At 42.2% G+C, this 18,777-nt stretch overlaps 1 protein-coding gene across 3 annotated transcripts in view; it reads right to left on the bottom strand.

Annotated features, from left to right (window-relative positions):
• Ankrd12 (ankyrin repeat domain 12) overlaps positions 1-18,777 on the bottom strand; it is a 101,349-nt gene that overhangs the window by 12,312 nt on the left and 70,260 nt on the right. For all 3 annotated transcript variants that reach the window (XM_051154451.1, XM_051154450.1, XM_051154452.1), the window contains one exon: positions 1,352-6,018. In XM_051154451.1, the coding sequence (XP_051010408.1) occupies positions 1,352-6,018 (4,667 nt within the window). The remainder of the gene's footprint in view (positions 1-1,351; positions 6,019-18,777) is intronic.

The following is an 18,777-nucleotide window of genomic DNA, read 5'->3' on the forward strand; positions in this document are numbered from 1 at the left end:
CTTTCACCCTGACAGCAGATGTGTTTTATAATGAAACTCAGACCATCATAAACTAGGACTGAGAAAACAAGGGAACTGTGGCAGTAATTCAGAGTATCTATCTTGTCCATCACTGATATCTAGTTCCTAGCACAATGCTTAGCACATACTTATTAACTATTTGCATATCTAATATAATAGACATTTGAATATGCAATATTCATGTATCTGAGTACCTAAGGCAGTAATGAAGTCATCACACTACAGTGGCAATACAGAAAATGTGAAGAGAGAGGAGGCAAATTTAGACAGAAAATGTGAAGAGAGAGGAGGCAAATTTAGTGGCTCACTTTAGTTGATGGGACAGAAAGATTAGCCAATAAGGCAGAGGAACCAGAAGAAAACACTGCTACTTAAGCCCACGAAGGGAGAATTTAATGAAGAGCAAGGTGGCTGAGATGTCAAACAGGACCAACCAGAACAAAAACAATCCAACGAAATGTCAAGCAGCCCAATGGTGATCTGATGTGGCATAAAGGCTCAAGACTGGGCAGGAGATGAAGTGGGGAAACTGCCGCACACAAATCACTCTGCACAAGATGTCAGTAAAGACGACAGCGTAAGGCTGATGCGCTGGGGAAGGTGAAGGAAGATTTCTCTCTCTTGAGACAGGAGTAACCCAAATATATTGAGTGGGCAAACATAGGCTAATCAAGAAAGGAGACTGGAAAAAATACCAGTGAGACGCGTTTACTAGAGGAAAGTTCCAGAGAAGATAAAATAATGGGGTCAAGTCCATGTAGACACACTAGTCCTCAAGGGAATCAAATGTGTCTCCTTTATCACGAAAGGATAAGCAGGCGAGGAAAAGCAAAGACAGGGCATGGTGACTGATAAGGAAACTGCTTTGTGAAGTGTGGCAGCCAGGTGCAGCAGACACAAAAATCGGTGGGAAAAGAAGTACAGTACCTCAAATGAAGTGATACTTTGGGAACACTGACTTAACTTTTATAGAATTAATCCACCAGGGTTTACTTATAAAATATTAACTACTTAGCCAGGTGTGGTGGCGCACGCCTTTAATCCCAGCACTTGGGAGGCAGAGGCAGGCGGATCACTGTGAGTTCTAGACCAGCCTGGTCTACAAAGTGAGTCCAGGACAGCCAAGGCTACACAGAGAAACAGAAAAAATAAATAAATAAATAAAAAATAAAGAAAAAAAATTAACTTCTAGGAAACATAACTGTATGCAGCTTGCAGTACACCCTACCCCTAGCATGAAGGACTGAAGCTACGGCCTGCATGTGAGACAAGTACATTACTATGTCCCCAGGATAGTGCTGCAGATGTGTATCAAGTGACATTCACTTACTGTAGGAATACAAATCTTGCTTAAGGGGTTTCCATCCAGGAGGTATGATCCATTAAATGTTACATATTCGTCGTAATACTGAGGAGCTTGAGGAATAACGCTACATAGCAACTTGCGTTTCTCTTCAATTTTTTTCCTTATGTGCAAATATTCAAAATATGGATTTGCCCTCTCAGAGCTGTATGGCTGGATCTCATCCAGTTTTAAAGCGTCTACGATAGCTGCCAGAGACTGCTGGGTCGCCTCCTTCGCGTGCAGTAGAGAGGGGCTCACTTGTGCAGGCTGAGGGACCCGTGACACTTTACGTTTCCGTGGATGGTGAGTCTGGGAATCCTCTTCTTCAGTGAGTCTTATTCGTGCCCTAGGGGAGGACTCACTATCTTTTTCTGGTAAAAGTGGACAGCCAGCAAGAACCTGCTTGCTTTGATTGACCATTGTACTTGCTTTGTTTCTAGTCATTCTTTGAGGGGGTTGGTTTTCCGTTTTATCTTCTTCAGCATTGTCTTCTAGTTCTACTCTAACTAGCTGGTCATACTTAGGCACCTCCAGCTGGGCTGGCTGCTCTGCGTGGTTTTCTACACTCGATGAAGTGCTCTGCTGAGACTCCTCGTCCTCCATGCAAAGCGAGTAGCGCTCGCTCTCAGGACCATGCTTCAGGTCCCCCTGCTCACGCACGTCTCCTTTCAGCGCCCCTGCACTCACCTCATACACGTCAGAATCACACTTACTCAACTGAGTTAAGACCAAACTTTGCAGTTTTTCTTTTTCTTGTGAAATGACTAGAGTATCACTTGTGCTCTTCTCAACTTCCCGGCTACCGGGAGACTTGTAGGTGAGCTTGCTAAGTGCATAATGCGCGTTTAGCTGAGGAGCAGCTCCATTCCCACTCAAGTCCTTTTCTGATGGCAGCACAAGCAAAGTACTTGCCTTCTCGAAGTCTGGGAGTGTGTCCTGCATAGTGCTTTCAGAGTAAACTGGCACAAAAGAATTCGACTTCTGAATGTCTGCTAAGACAAATGCATTTTCCACATCCTTTGTAAGGTTATTATCACTATCTAAAACAGAGCTGATCACATGAGCTGCATTTCTCTGTTGTAAAACACCTGGCTCCTGATTGGCAATATATGACAAAGACACAGGTTTAGGAGCAGATTCAGCATCTGAAAGTGACCGGCTAGAAAAAGAGCAGCATTGAGGTGACGATAGAAAGGATGCTGGGTCCTGAGCACACACGTTTCCTGGTAGTTCAGTCTGGTGCAGGGGTAAGCAATCAGTATTTTGTTCTCTTAACATTTTGTTTTCTGAATTACAAAAACTCTGAGCAGAGGAATCTTGGTCAGATGTACCAGAATCCGGGCAGATAAAGTCATTGGTGCCTAAAGACTCCCCTTTATCACCAGGCATCTCCCATGATTTACTCTGGATCACTCCAACCTGATTAGACGGTTCCAAATGCATCGGGCTATCAATCAAAGTACCCCCAAGAGCAGCATTCATGATTACATTTGTATCGGGTGAAATATACCTGCTGCTTACAGACCTCGTTGGAGAGCCTGTAAAGTTGGGATGTATGTCAGACACATGCGGAAGACCTCTTTCAGGTACTGCTGAAGATAGTTCAGGTTTTGGAGAAGGACAGGTCTCTCTCGGCACAATTAAGTTGCCCTGACTGCTTTCTTCTGATGCCTGGAGATGTTTGATGGGTTCACAGATGACAGAGGGCATGCTACATCTTCTGATTTCTACAGCAGGTCTCACCTCACCAGTAACTAGCTTAACATCTTCCACAGAAGAGGACCTGAGATGGCACACTGGAAGTCGGCTTGCATATGGCGGCTTAAGTCGATCCGATGGTTCAGTGAGGCTCTCCAGCTCCCTCTCATAAAGAGCTGGAGACTTGGCATTTGGCAAAAAAGGTGACTGGGAAAATGACAGCTGTGATTCGGAACCCTCTAACATAAAGTCAGAGTCGTACTCTACAAGAGGCCTTGGGGTGGTGACTGCATGGCAGGAATCTTCTGAACTAGCAACAGAAATCATGGACACAGACCTGGAGCTAAGACCCTGCTTCTCGCCCTCCGACCTAGGAGACCGGTTTGAGCTGGTCTCTGAAATAAAGGATGGCTTCCCTAAATTCAGTACAGTTTTGGTGTCAACAGACTGTGATCGATTACATCCAACATCTTTAGACTGTTTCTCCTTGCTATAAACATCGGTCAACTCTGAACTTCTTGACCTGTTAAGTTCTTTATTTTTTGATTCAGTGGGTATAGGTTTTGTTTTTTCTTTATCTTTTATTTTAAGTTCTAAGCCAGTACGGGCTCTTAATCGTTCTTTTTCTTTTTGCTTAATTTTTTCTTTATGTTTTTTGTGCCACTGTTCTATTTCCAAGTCTTTGAGGCTGAGCATTCGTTCAAAGCTTGTTTGCATTAGGTCGTCACTCACCAGCCTCTTCTCCCTCGGCCGAGCGTCTTTTGATGCTGCTGATGACTTAGGTTTAGCCTTATCTGGTTCAGATTTTAGCCTAAGCAGAGTGTTGAGTTGGGCTTTATCTCTGCGTTTGTCTCGTTCTTTGTATCTGTCTATGTCTTTTTTATCTTTCTCTTTTCCATCTGGGGTCCTCAGAGGCTCATCTCTTGTCTTCTCTTTAAGGGACATGGCTCTCTCGGGCTGGGCTTTACTAGCACTGTCTCCCACACCTGACCTTTTCTCTTCCTGTAAATGTCTGGGGTTAGTTACGCCTACACTTTCTTTATCTCTCATCTTTTCCTTCCTATCTCCTTCCCGATCTTTATTTCTGATCTTCTCTGATTTAGTACACTCACTATTATCAGGCTGCTTTTTTTTCTCCAAGTACTTTTCCTTGCTTTCCGCGGAGCTTCGGTCCTTTTCAGGTTTCTCTCTGTCATGCTTTCTATCCATCTTCTCTCTGTTCCTCTCTCTGTCCTCAGTTTTTTTAACGGTGTTTTTCATCTTCTCGCCTTCCTTAGGACACCTTTCTGCTTGATGTGAACATACCTTATCCTTTTCTTTTATTCTGTCAACACATTCACTAAAATCCAATTTCTCTTTTTCTGACTTATGTTCATGTTTTATCTTCTTTTCTTTTTCAGAATTTTTTTTTTCGGTCTTGTCAGCCTCTTTTTCCTTAGTTTGAAATCGTCTGTCAAGTTTTTCCCTTTCCTTTGTATGCTTTTCTTGTTTTTCAGCGTCCGTTTCCTTTTCCACTGAATGCAGCCCCACGGCTTCCTGGTTCACAGCGACACCCGCAGAGCCGCACTCTGCTTCTTTCTCTGTGGACACACTGTCTCTTTCCTCTTTCAGGTCTCTCAGCTTTTCTTCCCTAAGAGGTTTTTCATTTTCCTTTTTAGTCCTTTCTCGTTCTTCTTTAAAGTTCCTCTCTTTTGAGGCATGCTTTTCCTTAATTGATCTGTCATCTTTTATGTTTTTTTCCACTTTTGACTTTTTTTCTATTAGGGACTCATGCTCCATATTTAAAAAGAGATCCTCGGTTTCATCGCTTTTAAAAAAATTCTCTTTCCAAAACTCTCTGTCAAATTCAATACTCCTCTGCAGCTCTTTAGCATTATCCTTATTTTTATATTTTTCCTTGTCACCGTCACCTTCTTTCTTGTGCTTCTCTTTATCTCTGTCTTTATGCTTTAGTTTATGTTTCTTTAATGTTTTGCCCTCCTTATCCATCTTCTTCAGTGTGCAGTCTGAGGTCTCAAATGCTGAGCTATGATCTTCATCTTTTATTTTGGCATTTGACTTTTCACCAAATTCTAGGTGGAAATCTTTCTGATGTTTGTTTTTTTCCTTGTGCTTATAAGATTTTACATTTGAACTTTCTGGCAAAAACTCAGGTTCTGTACCATCATAGCGAGCCAGATCGGGCTGGAAAGACATGTCAGAACTTCCTGGTGACATGCACGCTTTACTGTGTTCTAGCTTTAGTGGTGTTGACTGCTTTTCACTTAGTCCACAACAATGTTTGGGAGATTTGCCAGTGGCAATATGAAATAAGTGTAATGAACTGTCATCTTTTGGACTAAAAGATTTCCTGAAGCTCCCCTCCTCCCTGGCTTTTTCTGAACAATCCAGTGCAGTATTAACTGCCAAGTTTGCTGTCCTGGTATTTTCTTTCCCCTCTTTTTCTTGTTTCAGCTCTTGGTTCTCTTTGTTTTTATTCTGATTTTTTAATTTCCTTTTAACTTTGCCTTTCTGTTTGTACTCGTATTCTTTTTTGGCCTGCATATCAGAATTTGATGTTTCAGCGACAGAACAAGCAGCAGCAATCTTCTTGTTCTGTAGAACTTCTTCATCAGAACTTTCAGTACTGGAATACAGAACCCTTGATGGCTTCTGTTTTTTAGTTTTAAGTGATTTAGCATAGAAGGCTTTCTCCTGCCTTGCAAACAGACCACCCCTCTCCGCTTCAGAGTCCTTGTCCTTGCGCTGCTCTTTCCTAAGAATGTGCCTGTCGTCGATTGTCTTACTCATCTCTTCCTCGTCGTCATCTTTGAACTCGTACTCATCAAGAGCAGATGCGAGCGGGGCTTTGCTTGGGAGAATTTTATTCTCGCAGATGAAAGAGTCTTTCTCCGTTTCCGAGTCAATATTTTCATCAACACTAGAAGGGTTTACAGACTGAGCCTCTTCTGAATCTAGAATAAGAAAGAAAAACATAGCTTATGCCACAAATACATTAGATAATTCAGATAAAATCGCCTTACACATGTAGGTCAGGCAAAGGAGCATGAAAGCGCTCATTCTATTGTCTGGAGCACAGCTTCACAGCACGCCTCCTCCACAGGAACAACACTCGACTCTTTTACAAGCACGTTAAACACAGTTTATTAGAATATACGCTAGGAAGACACACGTACACACGCACGGAAGCACGCACACAGCAGGAAAGCACATAGCAGAAGCACCTGGATTCAGGGGACCGTTTACTGTAAAGCTAGTACAAGAATTCTGCAGAAACGTGCACTTCTTTTATTTGTTTTGTTTTTTGAGACAAGGTTTCTCTGTGTAGCCTTGGCTGTTCTGGACTTGCTTTGTAGACCAGGCTGGCCTCGAACTCAAAGCGATCCAACTGCCTCTGCCTCCTGAGTGCTGGGATTAAAGGAGTGCCCCACCACACCCAGCTTGACGTGCACTTTTGTGCCGGCAAGAGAATGGCTTAGGAACTGTTCTTTGAATTTTCCCACTAAAAAAAGATTAAGAACTACTAAATTAGAATATTTTGTTTTATGTATTTCAAGATATGTATTAGCAGGACTTTATGCTTACCATAAAGGTCAATACTTTAAATAATGGTAAGGCTTTAACTATACTAGAAACATGGAAATAAAATATGAAAAAAATTAAACCAAACTCCAACTACGTAATCAAGATTGTAATAGATATTACACAAAACAGTTTACAAAACACTATTTTGCTCCTTATTTTGTTATTTACAGTTTAGACCTAGAACAATACGAGAAAGTCTCATTTCCTATGCACTATTCAATCCATAAATGTTTTATTAAATTATAGGTATGGTGTGGCAGCAAACACCTTTAGTCCCAGCACTTAAGAGGCAGAAGCAGGTGGATCTCTAGGAGTTCTAGGCCAGCCTGGTCTACACAGTGAGTTCTGGGATAGCCATGGCTACATACTGAGACCTTGTCTCAAAAACCAAACCAAATTACAGCCAAGCTATTGTATAAATATGATCAAAGCCTTGGTAAAATTTATTTCAGATGCTTTAAAAAATAATAATTAAAAAAAACTCTTTTAGCAAAGAGTGGTTTTTAGCTCATGCCTATAATCCCATACTTATGAGGCAGGAAAAAAAAAATCAGAAGTTTGAAGTAGCCTGGACTAACTAGCAAGACTCCATCTAAAAATAAAACAAGCCCCGCCATCCCCATAACAAAACAAAACCTAACCCAATCTTCCCCAGGCTGACACTGTGCACTGGCTCCCCCTTAGTTTTTACAACAGGCTCTTCCTGGATGACAGGAACATTAGACTGGCAGACTAATGAGGTCCCAGGAACTCAGTATATATCTGCCTCCTGCAATCCTAGCACTTGGGAAGCCAAGGCTACACACTGAAACCTTGTCTAAGAAAACAGTCACAGCAGAGCTGCTATAGAAATACAATCAGGGGGCTGGAGAGATGGCTCAGTGGTTAAGAGCGCTGCCTGCTCTTCCAGAGGTCATGAGTTCAATTCCCAGCAACCACATGGTGGCTCACAACCACCTATAATGTGATCTGATACCCTCTTCTGCAGATAAAGCACTCATATGCAGTAAATAAAATAAATAAATCTTAAAAAAAAAAATTAGAAATACAATCAAAGCCTTGGTAGAATCGGTTTCACTGTTTTTGTCTTTAAGGGCTACAGGCACAAAGGCTGTGCTTGGCTTTTATGTGGGTGCTTATGATTGAACTTAGGACTGCTTTTCCACCTTTTTCATAAGTGGATGCTATACATCCAGAAGGATTATAAGATTATAAAAAGCCGGCTCGATGGTGGTGGTGGTGGCAGCTCACACCTATAATCTCAGCACTCAGGAGGCATAGGCAGGGAGATCTTTGAGTTCCAAGCCAGTCTGGTCCACAGTGTGAGATCCAGGACAGCCAGGGCTATACAGAGAAACTCTGTCCCAAACAAACAGACAGACAAACAAACAAACACCCATTAAAAAGAAGACTATATGCCAGGAGTGGTGGCGCACGCCTGTAATCCCAGTACTCAGGAAGGGAGAGGCAGGTGGATCTCTGTGAGTTCGAGGCCAGCCTGGTCTACAAAGTGAGTCCAGGATAGCCAAGGCTACATAAAAAAAGCCTTGTCTCTAAAAACCAAACCAAAAAGACTATAAAATGTTAACTGAGGCATCTGACCAGGGGAAGAAAGATAAATCAATAGCAGTAATAATTAAATGCTTTATTTGCTTATCAGGACTGCATACTTACTCAAATATATTACACACTTCACTTAATCTGGCTCTCAAATACTTTATATACAAAACAATAAATTTCAGAAACAGTCAGACCTATGTGATAGCAAGCAGCACAGTAAGCTCTCTGTTGTGTGTGTGTTTTTTTTCCTAGACAGGGTTTCTCTGTGTAGCCTTGGCTATCCTAGACTCGCTTTTGTAGACTAGGCTGGTCTCAAACTCACAGCAATCCACCTGTCTCTCTGCCTCCCGAGTGCTGGGATTAAAAATGTGCGCCACCACGCCCGGCTGTTGTGGTATTTTTAAAGGTATGGTCTAATAATGTTTATTGCTAGTTTCTTGTCTGCTCCTGTGTCTCATTCATTACTGTATGTGTTATGTCATATATGTGTGTTTCATACATGTGGGAATTTGCCTGTGTGGGTGGTTTTTATTTTTTCCAAGACAGGGTTTCTCTGTGTAGCTGGCCTCAAACTCAGTGATCCACCTGCCTCTGCCTCCCGAGTGCTGGGATTAAAGGTGTGCACTACGAGTCTGGTGCCTGTGTGGGTGTGTATAGTAGATACTGGGATGTCTTCCTCCATCTCCTGCTCTCTCCCCCGCCCTCTCTCCACTGTCCCACTCATGGTGGAGTTCATCCTCTGGCTGCCTGGCAAGCTCTCCAGCCCTGTCTGTCTCTACATCAAGCAGGTTCAACTCACTTTACTTCACTCAGGAGCACAGCTAAACCTGGTCCCAGATACCAGCGAAGTAATTGCTCCAAAGGATCTTTGCTCTATCTTTTAAAAAAAAACTTTGCTGTGTTAAGTAAATCACCTAATCTCCAAACCCTCAAATTCCTATTGTCAAAATGTCCATGGTTAGAGTCCTATGAACCTCTTCCTTCAAACATCACAGGCTCTTGTCCATGTTCCTAGCTGTTCTCCACAACCAGATGGTAAGGTCCTATTGCAGTAGACAGCACTTACACAAGTCATCAAACATGAAGAAGCTGAGCTGGTTCTCAACTACAAGTTTCATTCCTACTGACTAGTTCATGGAGCTAGAAGCTACTCTCTACACTACAGAGGAAAAAGGTAATAATCAATATTACCCAGATACAAACTCTGAGACCTACAACAACCACTAATCTGCAAGATATTCTAGTGCAATATTGGTACAAATGTTATAAGGGCAACCAACTACTTTTAAAAAGGTCCATGAGAAAGAACCCACACCCTGCACTGTTGAAGTGGCTAAGAACCTGAGACTGGAGAGGCCATGAGCCTAGGAGAAAACCAACTACTATGACTCTACTGATACCCACTGATCAGTGGCTCTCTCAGTCCTCATCAGGGAAGCTTATTTGCAGGGCCAGGCAACCCTGAAACCAGGGGAGCCAGGCTGGAGTGAGATGAGGTCAAGGTTTGTCCAAACTCCAAAACTCTCATCTTGAGCCTGGTTGCTTAAGACAGGGTTTGTGTAGCCATGCCTGTCCTGAAAAATCGCTCTGTAGACTAGGCTAGCCTCAAACTCAAGGCATTTGCCTGCCCCTGTATCTTAGGATCAAAGGCATGTACATCACCACACCCAGCTATACCCTGAGAGCTATGAAAATGATCAAGCAAATAGATGGGCGGTGGTGGCTCACACCTTTAAGTCCAGCACTTGGGAGGTAGAGGCAAGTAGATCTCTGTGAGTTCTAGTGTTAACATCATTGAACAGATACCTTAAGTGTTACACATTAAGAGCAACAAGTATCATATAGGAAGGGACAAAGATGGCTCTGTATTTAAAAGTCTGCAGTCAATCTCTCATCTTTCCTGTGAAAGTTAGCTGGATTGACTGACTTCTAGGTTCTTCTCTACTGCCTTGGAAATCAGTACTAAAAACCCCCAACTCCTACTTTGCTGACCACTAATGCTGCCTTGAAGCTGGCGTTCTGTCTGTGGCGTAAGCAGTGAACCCCACTTCTCTATGTTAAGCTCCCTACATGAGGAGAAGGGGCTGGCTCTGTGGAAATGTGGCTGCTGCCCAAGACTGACAACTAGCACTTAATCCCCAGAACCCATGACACAGGGAGAGAACCGATTCCCAAAACTTGTCTTCTGACCTTCATAGATGTGCTGTCCACTCATATACCCAATACTAATACTAATGAAAATCCCTACAAGCCATTTCCAACACTCAAGTTTCAACACTGAGGTTTTGATCTGCAAGCTATGCTTCAATTCGTCTTTCCTCTATTCCTCTGCCCAGGTCTTGCCTGGAGCAAACCACATCCCAGTCAGAACTATAGGTCACTCACGGCGGTGCAGGTCATCTCACCTCCCACAGTTTACCACTGACCTACTCTGCTAAGCAAACTTCTGACCTTTGGAACAGCTCTTACTATTCTCATTGAAAGGACAAGGAAAAAAAAAAAAGCCATAAATTCTGCTTACAACTGCACACTAGCTGAGCAAGGGTGCTTTGATGCAGGGTATTCTATAGACTCTCACCTTTCATCCCTGCTTGCTGTACACAGCAGCCATGCTATAATGCTGCCTCCTTTTTCTACACTGTCCATGCATCCTTCTGCAGATTCTAATCACTTACTCCTTATCTTCCTTCATCAACTAATCTCTAGGAAATATTTTAGATTCGTGATTAAGTGCAGGGTCAAGATTTATACACAGGAATATATATGTATGTATGTGTATACACACACACACACACACACACACACAATGTATTGGTGTAAGCAATCTGCTGGAAAGAGGAAAAAGCAATTTGTCTCCACAATACATTTTCATTAGCATTGACTTTTTAAGTTTATTTGGAGTGGTTTAGGAAATAATGCTAGATCTCAGTTATTCCCTACCACATGGCTAGAGGTATTCCTTAAAGGGTACATTTTTTTTTTTTTTGAGGCAGGGTTTCTCTGTGTAGCCCTTGCTGTCCTGGACCCGCTTTGTAGACCAGGCTGTCCTTAAACTCAAGAGATCTGCCTGCCTCTGCCTCCTGAGTGCTGGGATTAAAGGCGAGCACCAGAAGGGTACATTTTAATACTAGTTATCTAGGATGGAAACTCCATTTTCACTTTTTATTTTTTTGAGACAGAGTTTCTCTGTGTAGCCTTGGCTGTCCTAGAATTCTCTTTGTAGACCAAGCTTGCTGTGAACTCACAGTGATCCGCCTGCCTCTGGGATCCGCCTCCTGAGTGCTGGGATTAAAGACATGTGCCACCACTACCCAGTTCAAAACTCCATTTTCAAGAAAAGGCAGTGGGTGGAGGGAGGGGGTATCCATCCCACAGCATCTATAGTGTGTTCTGCATATTCTAGTAACTCCTTAAGCATATGTGCAGGCCTTCCCAGTATATGGCTCCCTGTAAACATATAAAAAGCATATACCCGGGCTAGAGAGGTGGCTCAGCAGTTAAGAGCACTGACTGCTCCTCCAGAGGACCCAGGTTCAGTTCCCAGTACCTATCTGACAGCTTACAACCACCTGTAACTCCAGCTCCAAGAGATTTGTCACACTCTTTCAGCTTCCATGAGTACCTACACAAACATGGTGCACATACAGACAAGTAGGCATGCACACATACATATAAATAAAAATTTAAGACTTATATAATTCCTGATTGTGTCATGGTTCTGCTTGCTATCGGTAGTTTATTGTATATATGTGTAATAATATAAATGCATATGTAAAAATAAAAAATGTTTAATAGAAAATGGAAAAAGTTTTAAAGCTAAAAAATAAGCAAAATGTTTAAGAACATGTTATCTGTTTACCAAACATTTATAATAGGGAGTTTTATAATGGTGAACATATAGAAGGTGACTAATGGTGAATGGTATACAAATTGTAAATTTTAGAACTGCATCAAGACATAAAGAAATTATATGGTAGGATCTGGAGAGATGGCTCTGAGAATAAAGTCATTTGCAGCCAAGGACGCTGATTTAAGTATGAACTATGATGAAAGGAGAACAAACAACTACAAGTTGTCCTCTGACCTTCACTGGCATGCTATGATACATGTGTACCCCTTTCTTTATAAATAAATGATAAAATAAATGTGGCAGTGCTTATTTGAAAATTATGGTCAAAAAGTTGGACAGACGGCTCAGTGGTTAAATACACTGCTTCCAGAAAATCCAGGTTCAATTCCCAGCACCTACGTGGTGATCACAACCATTTCTAGCTCTGGTTCCAGATGATCTGGCCTCCACTGGTACCAGGCATCATATGGGGCACAGATAAACATGTAGGCAAAACACCTATACAAATAAAATAAAATTAAAATAAAAAGGAAATTATGGGCAAAATAAACATAAATAATTTTAATGCTACATACAGAATATTAAGGTCCATTCTAAGCACAAGAGATTTATTCTGAAAGTTCAACATTCACCTCAGGCTTAAAAAAATTAAGAAAATTTAAAATAAAACACATTAAAGTCAATTTTATCTCTTGTTCAATTCCCACTAAAGTCTTCTTGTAAAATCTCTTTTAAGCAAGTTTTCTTCAGCACTGAGATCACTGTACATAAGTAGAGAAAATTTGAGTTTGAGATAAGAAAACTTTACTTTTAAAAACTCACCTGAAATCATGAAGATGCAGAAACCAAGGCTCTGGGAAAGTTTGAGGACCCAGGTAACACGCACACATATACTGTGGGCTACAGTGGACCCAGGTAACACACACATCTGTACTGTGGGCTACAGATGACCCAGGTAACACGCACGTCTGTACTGTGGGCTACAGATGACCCGGGTAACATGCATGTCTGTACTATGGGCTACAGAGGACCCAGGTAACATGCACGTCTGTACGGTGGGCTACAGAGGACCCAGGTAACACACACATCTGTACTGTGGGCTACAGATGACCCAGGTAACACGCACATCTGTACTGTGGGCTACAGATGACCCAGGTAACACACACGTCTGTACTGTGGGCTACAGAGGACCCAGGTAACACACACATCTGTACTGTGGGCTACAGAGGACTCAGGTAACATACACGTGTATACTGTGGGGTACAGTGGACCCAGGTAACACACACATCTGTACTGTGGGCTACAGATGACCCAGGTAACACGCACGTCTGTACTGTGGGCTACAGATGACCCAGGTAACATGCACGTCTGTACTGTGGGCTACAGAGGACCCAGGTAACATACACATCTGTACTGTGGGCTACAGAGGACCCAGGTAACATACACGTGTATACTGTGGGCTACAGAGGACCCAGGTAACACGCACGTCTGTACTGTGGGCTACAGAGGACCCAGGTAACATGCACACCTGTACTGTGGGCTACAGAGGACCCAGGTAACACACACGTCTGTACTGTGGGCTACAGTGGACCCAGGTAACACGCACGTCTACATCTACATTGTGGGCTACAGTGTGCATGAAAATGCACCTTAAAAGGCCTGTATATAATCTTCCTTTCATTACTGTTTTGCTGGTGTAGCTGCATGCCAGAGATCAGTATCAAAGTGCTTCCAGTGCTCAACACATTTTTTTTTTAATTAAGAAAAATGGGTAGGTGTGGTCTGGAGAGATGGCTTAATGGTTAAGAACACTACGTGTTCTTTCAGTGGACCCAGGTTTGATTTCCATCACCCAGTGACAGTTCACAATTTTCTGTAACTCCAGTTCCAGGGAAGTGATGGCCTCTTTTGGCCTCCAAACATACCAGGAATGCATATGGTACACAGACATACATGCAGACAAAATAGTCTTACACATAAAATAATTTTAAAATGTGTTTTTATTATTTGTAATGGATGCTTTGCTTATATGAATGTTTGTGCACTACATGTATGGAGTGCTACACAGACAGCATCAGACCCTAGAACTGAAGCTGCAGGTGGCTGTGAACAGCCATGTGGAGCTGGCAATCCCACCAGGTCCTCTGAAGTGCTCCTTCTAGATCCTCCATCTTATTTTTCAAGATCAGGTCTCTGACTGGAGCTGGAGCTGACTACTCTGGAGTAGTTAGCCAACACCCCCCACCAGGATCCTCCTCTCTGCCCCCACTCAACACTGAGATATAGGCCTGCACATATACATGTGACTCCTGCAGAAAAAAATGTGGGCACTGGATATCAGACTCAGGCCTTCATGTTTGCAAAGGAAACCTTTACCCACTCTCCTGTCACCCCAGCCCTTTACTAGACTCCAAGGTACTGAGCAGTAGGCTTAGGAGCAGACTAGAACCAAGTGTGAGGGAAGGTAACACTAACTCCATGGACTTTCAGTACATTTTTTGCTCTACAGAATGTTATATTTGACCATGATCAAAGAGTTCAGCCACTGATTATTTTGTAATACATGTGATCAAATCAAGTAAACATTACTAAATTAATGGTTAAGTCACATGTTGGCATCTGTATCATTTAATTATGACTTTTCAAAAAATGGATACTCACAGCTATCATAACACATCTGAAAAGGAAAGGCACAAGATTCTAATAACACATAAAATTGGTTAAAATAATTCGTTCTAGACTATGTAAGAAAGCCATATGTTGACTAACTCAGGTGTCTACGAACTAGTGAACGGGGCAGGTGAATTTGAATTTTGATCTTGTAATAGTAAATACAGTTTATAATTACAATAGCATATGAAGTATGGCTTTGGATATTTTACTTAAAAATGTGGTTAAGATTGAGATTTTTATTTTTTTTGAGACAGAGATTTGCTGTAAAACCAAGGCTGATCTTGGATTCCCTCTGCCCCAGCCGTTCAAGTGCTGGGGTATAGGTAGACATCGTCAAGCTAGGATACATTCTCTTTTACCTTTTGAAGCTACTATTTGTCAAATTCCAATTCTGTGTGTTTGTTTTTTGGATGAGTTTTCATGCAACCACTCACTTCCCTTTCCACACCCCAGCCCCGAGGTGAGGTGTTACTGATCCTGAAGGCTGTGGGGCCTGAGCACACACGTTTAGGAAACAAAGGATTGTGTAAGCGTGGTAAGATATGAACCCATATGGTGAATCTAGCTGTCAAAACGAACAGGGGAAGATTAGCTTGGGTTATTGCTAATGTCAGAACCCATATGTCACCAAGTTTAGTGGGAGTGCTCCTATCTGCCAACCCACCCCAGCTCAGCCACACCTCCCAATGCTCCCGCCAACCCACCCCAGCTCAGCCACACCTCCCAATGCTCCTCATATTCCTTCTCTTAGTATACGGTATTTCACTAAAATTAAGACTTTTATTAACATTAGGAATATTCCCAAGAAAATTTCATTTGGTATGGCGTTTGTAAGCCATTTGGAAGTGATATGGTATATTAAAAAGTCCTGAGCTTGGAGCTGGAGAAGAGGGCTTCCAGGGTTAAGAACATGCGCTGTTGCTGCAGAGGACCGGAGTTAGGTTTCCATCCCCATTGGGTGGCTTACAATAGCTCAAAATTCCAGATCCTGGGTATGAGATGAACCCTACTGGCCTCTGTGTTGAGTGGTACACATATGCACACACACACACACACACACACACACACAGATGAAAATAAAACAAAATAATCTTTTATTAAGTTGTAAGCTATACTTCAGTGATTTGAGTAGTTTCATTCACTTAAAAAAACCTTATTGTCCTTTTTGTATAAAAGCAAAATAGTTTATGATAGAAAACTATGAAGACAGAGATGAGTAAATCAAGAGAATAAAATTCCATTACAATGTGCCACCCAAGAGAATGATACTTAGAACAAATAACTTTCATAACCTCTTTAAAAGTATTATTTCCATTTAAGGAAGTTAAAAGTGAACACAATAAATGTCTAAACCTAAGCTCTGTCCACCTAGCACTTTCTTTTCTTAAGTTTTTTGAGACAGGGTTTCTCTGTGTAGCCTTGGCTGACCTCAAACCCAGAGGGATCCCCCTGCTTCTGCCTCCCAACTACTGGGATTAAAGGCATGCACCACTATGCTCAGCTCACCTAGTACTTTCTCTTTTCTTTCTTTCTTTCGTTTTTTGAGGCAGAGTTTCTTTGTGTGGCCTTGGCTCACCTAGTACCTTTAATTACTGACACACTCCTGCCATTCTGGAAAGCCCATATACTTTGAACTTCCTGTACATCTAGCCTGAGGTAATAATCCCTGTAATTTTGTCTTCTTTTTCCCCTTGTTCATTTAGGGGAGGAATGTCCTTTCATCACTGACAGTGCAATACAGTGCAGCACAGTTTAAGCATACGTAGGAGGACACCTTACTTTCTGAGATGGCCGCCTTGAGCCTGTGACCCTTTCCTGCCTCCTTCTCCCAAGAGGTAACTGTGTGCCTGTCATCACAACGGACATGTAATCCCTATTTAAGATTTACTCTTAATGATGGGCATATGTATCTGTGTGTGGGCATGTGCATGTAAGTATAGGTACCTGCAGAGCCGGAGGTGTTCAATCTCAGTTACAGGCAGCTGTGGATTGCCTGGTGTGGTGTTGGGAACTGAACTCAGGTCCTTTGTAAAAGCAGTACACTCTCTTTCTCTAGCCCCAAAATACAATTTCTTGATAACATTTTCCACAAAAATTCCGATATTCTGCCCTCAAGTGTACCACATCATTTTATCATTCCAGAATTCTCAGGAACATCTTAGTTTTTATGTTTATGTAATAGGTTTTCTTGTTCTAGCCTTAAAATTGTGATGTGCTTGACTAGTTCTGTGTGTTTGAACTATCACTTTTCTTCTGTAAAAAATAATCCGAGACTGGTTGTATTGGTTTGGACAGTCAATGTTAGCATAAGGAAGAGTGAGGCAGGAAAATACCTGATGAGCTCAGGGCTGCTTGGGCTACAGGTCAAGACTTGTTAAAAAAAAAAAAAATCAAGAAAAAGAGGAGGGAGAGAAGGAGAGAAAGGGAGGAAGAGGGAAGAAGGAAAGAATAAATGGGTGGACTGGAAGCATGTCTATAATCCTTGCTCTTGTGAAGCTGAGGTTGGTCAGGAGGCTCAGGGCCACCCTGTGCTCTATGATCTTGTTTCAAAAAACCAAAAAAGCACCAGGCTTGGTGGGCACACCTTTAATCCCAGCACTCGGGAGGCAGAGGCAGGCCAATCACTGTGAGTTCGAGGCCAGCCTGGTCTACAAAGAGAGTCCCGGACAGCCAAGGCAACAAAGAGAAACTGTCTTAGAAAACAAAGCAAAATAAAACAAAAGCCCTTTGACCTAAAATACAAGTCTTCTATTAAAAACAACAACAAAACTCAAACAATTTTCTTCCAAACATTCGTCCTTTTGCAATACGGGCAGTGGGGGTGGGGGTAGGGAGGGACCAAGTTCCTGGTATACTTTGTTTTCTGATGTCTCACAGGCTTAGACCTGCAGCAATGTTTGATTTTAGTAATCCTATCTCAAAGGCATACTGGCCTCCGGACTCTACAGCAGCCTTTGGTAGATATGGTTGTGGAGTCATGGTTCTCTATTTCCCAAGGACACTGAGAATTTACTCTTTCTATATCATTTGAAATCTGCAGGGTCAATTGTTCTATTTTACTCATCTTGGGCCTTATTTTCCATCCAGTTAGGTTTCCTCAAGTCTCTGTATTTCTTGTCATATTGATAAAGGAAACACATCTGCTGAATGAACAGCCTCCCCTGTCAACAGTGCTCAGTTAGAAGTAGCTGAGACAATCTGGCTCACTTGAGACTCTCTGGCACCTCCTAGGGAATAGTGTTGCCCAACTGGAGCAAACCTGTTCTGTGTCTATTCTGGGTGTTCCTTTGTCCTGCACTAACCAAAATTATTATCTTTAAGAATCACATAAATATGCCAGGCATGGTGGTACACACCTTTAATTCCAGCACTTGGAGGCAGAGTCAGGCGGATCTCTGTGAGTTCAAGGCCAGCCAAGAACTGAGAAACCAGGTCTCAAAAAACAAAACAAAATGATACAAATATAACTTATGTTACCTAGACAAGTAATCAAGCATTAGAAAAACACTGTCTACATTTTAGAAAACAGATCTTGACATCTTTCATATCCAATTGAGAAATAGAAAGTGTCTCACTGTATTTCCGTCCCCTCCACCCCCTCCCCCGCCTCCAGCTTACGACCCTGCTGCCTCCCTGTCTTGAACCCTAGGATTACAGGCATGTCTCATACCTGCTTTATATAGTGGTAAGAATTCGTCCAAGGCTTTGTGAATTCTAGAGAAGCACCCAGTAACTCAACTATACCACAGTCCTTCATGCAGCCTCTTTAATTTATATATATATATATATATATATATATATATATATATATATATATATATATATATTTCGAGACAGGGTTTCTCTATTGTAGCCTTGGCCATCCTGAACTCACTTTGTAGACCAGGCTGGCCTCGAACTCACAGCAATCCACCTGCCTCTGCCTCCCGAGTGCTGGGATTAAAGGTGTGCGCCACCACGCCCGGCCTAATTTATATTTTTAAACCTTAATTCTCCCAAGCAAATATTAATTGTTCTGATTTACTATGTAGAAGAAAAGAGGTTG

This window comes from Acomys russatus, chromosome 12, assembly GCF_903995435.1.
Source record: "Acomys russatus chromosome 12, mAcoRus1.1, whole genome shotgun sequence".
Classification (NCBI taxonomy): domain Eukaryota; kingdom Metazoa; phylum Chordata; class Mammalia; order Rodentia; family Muridae; genus Acomys; species Acomys russatus.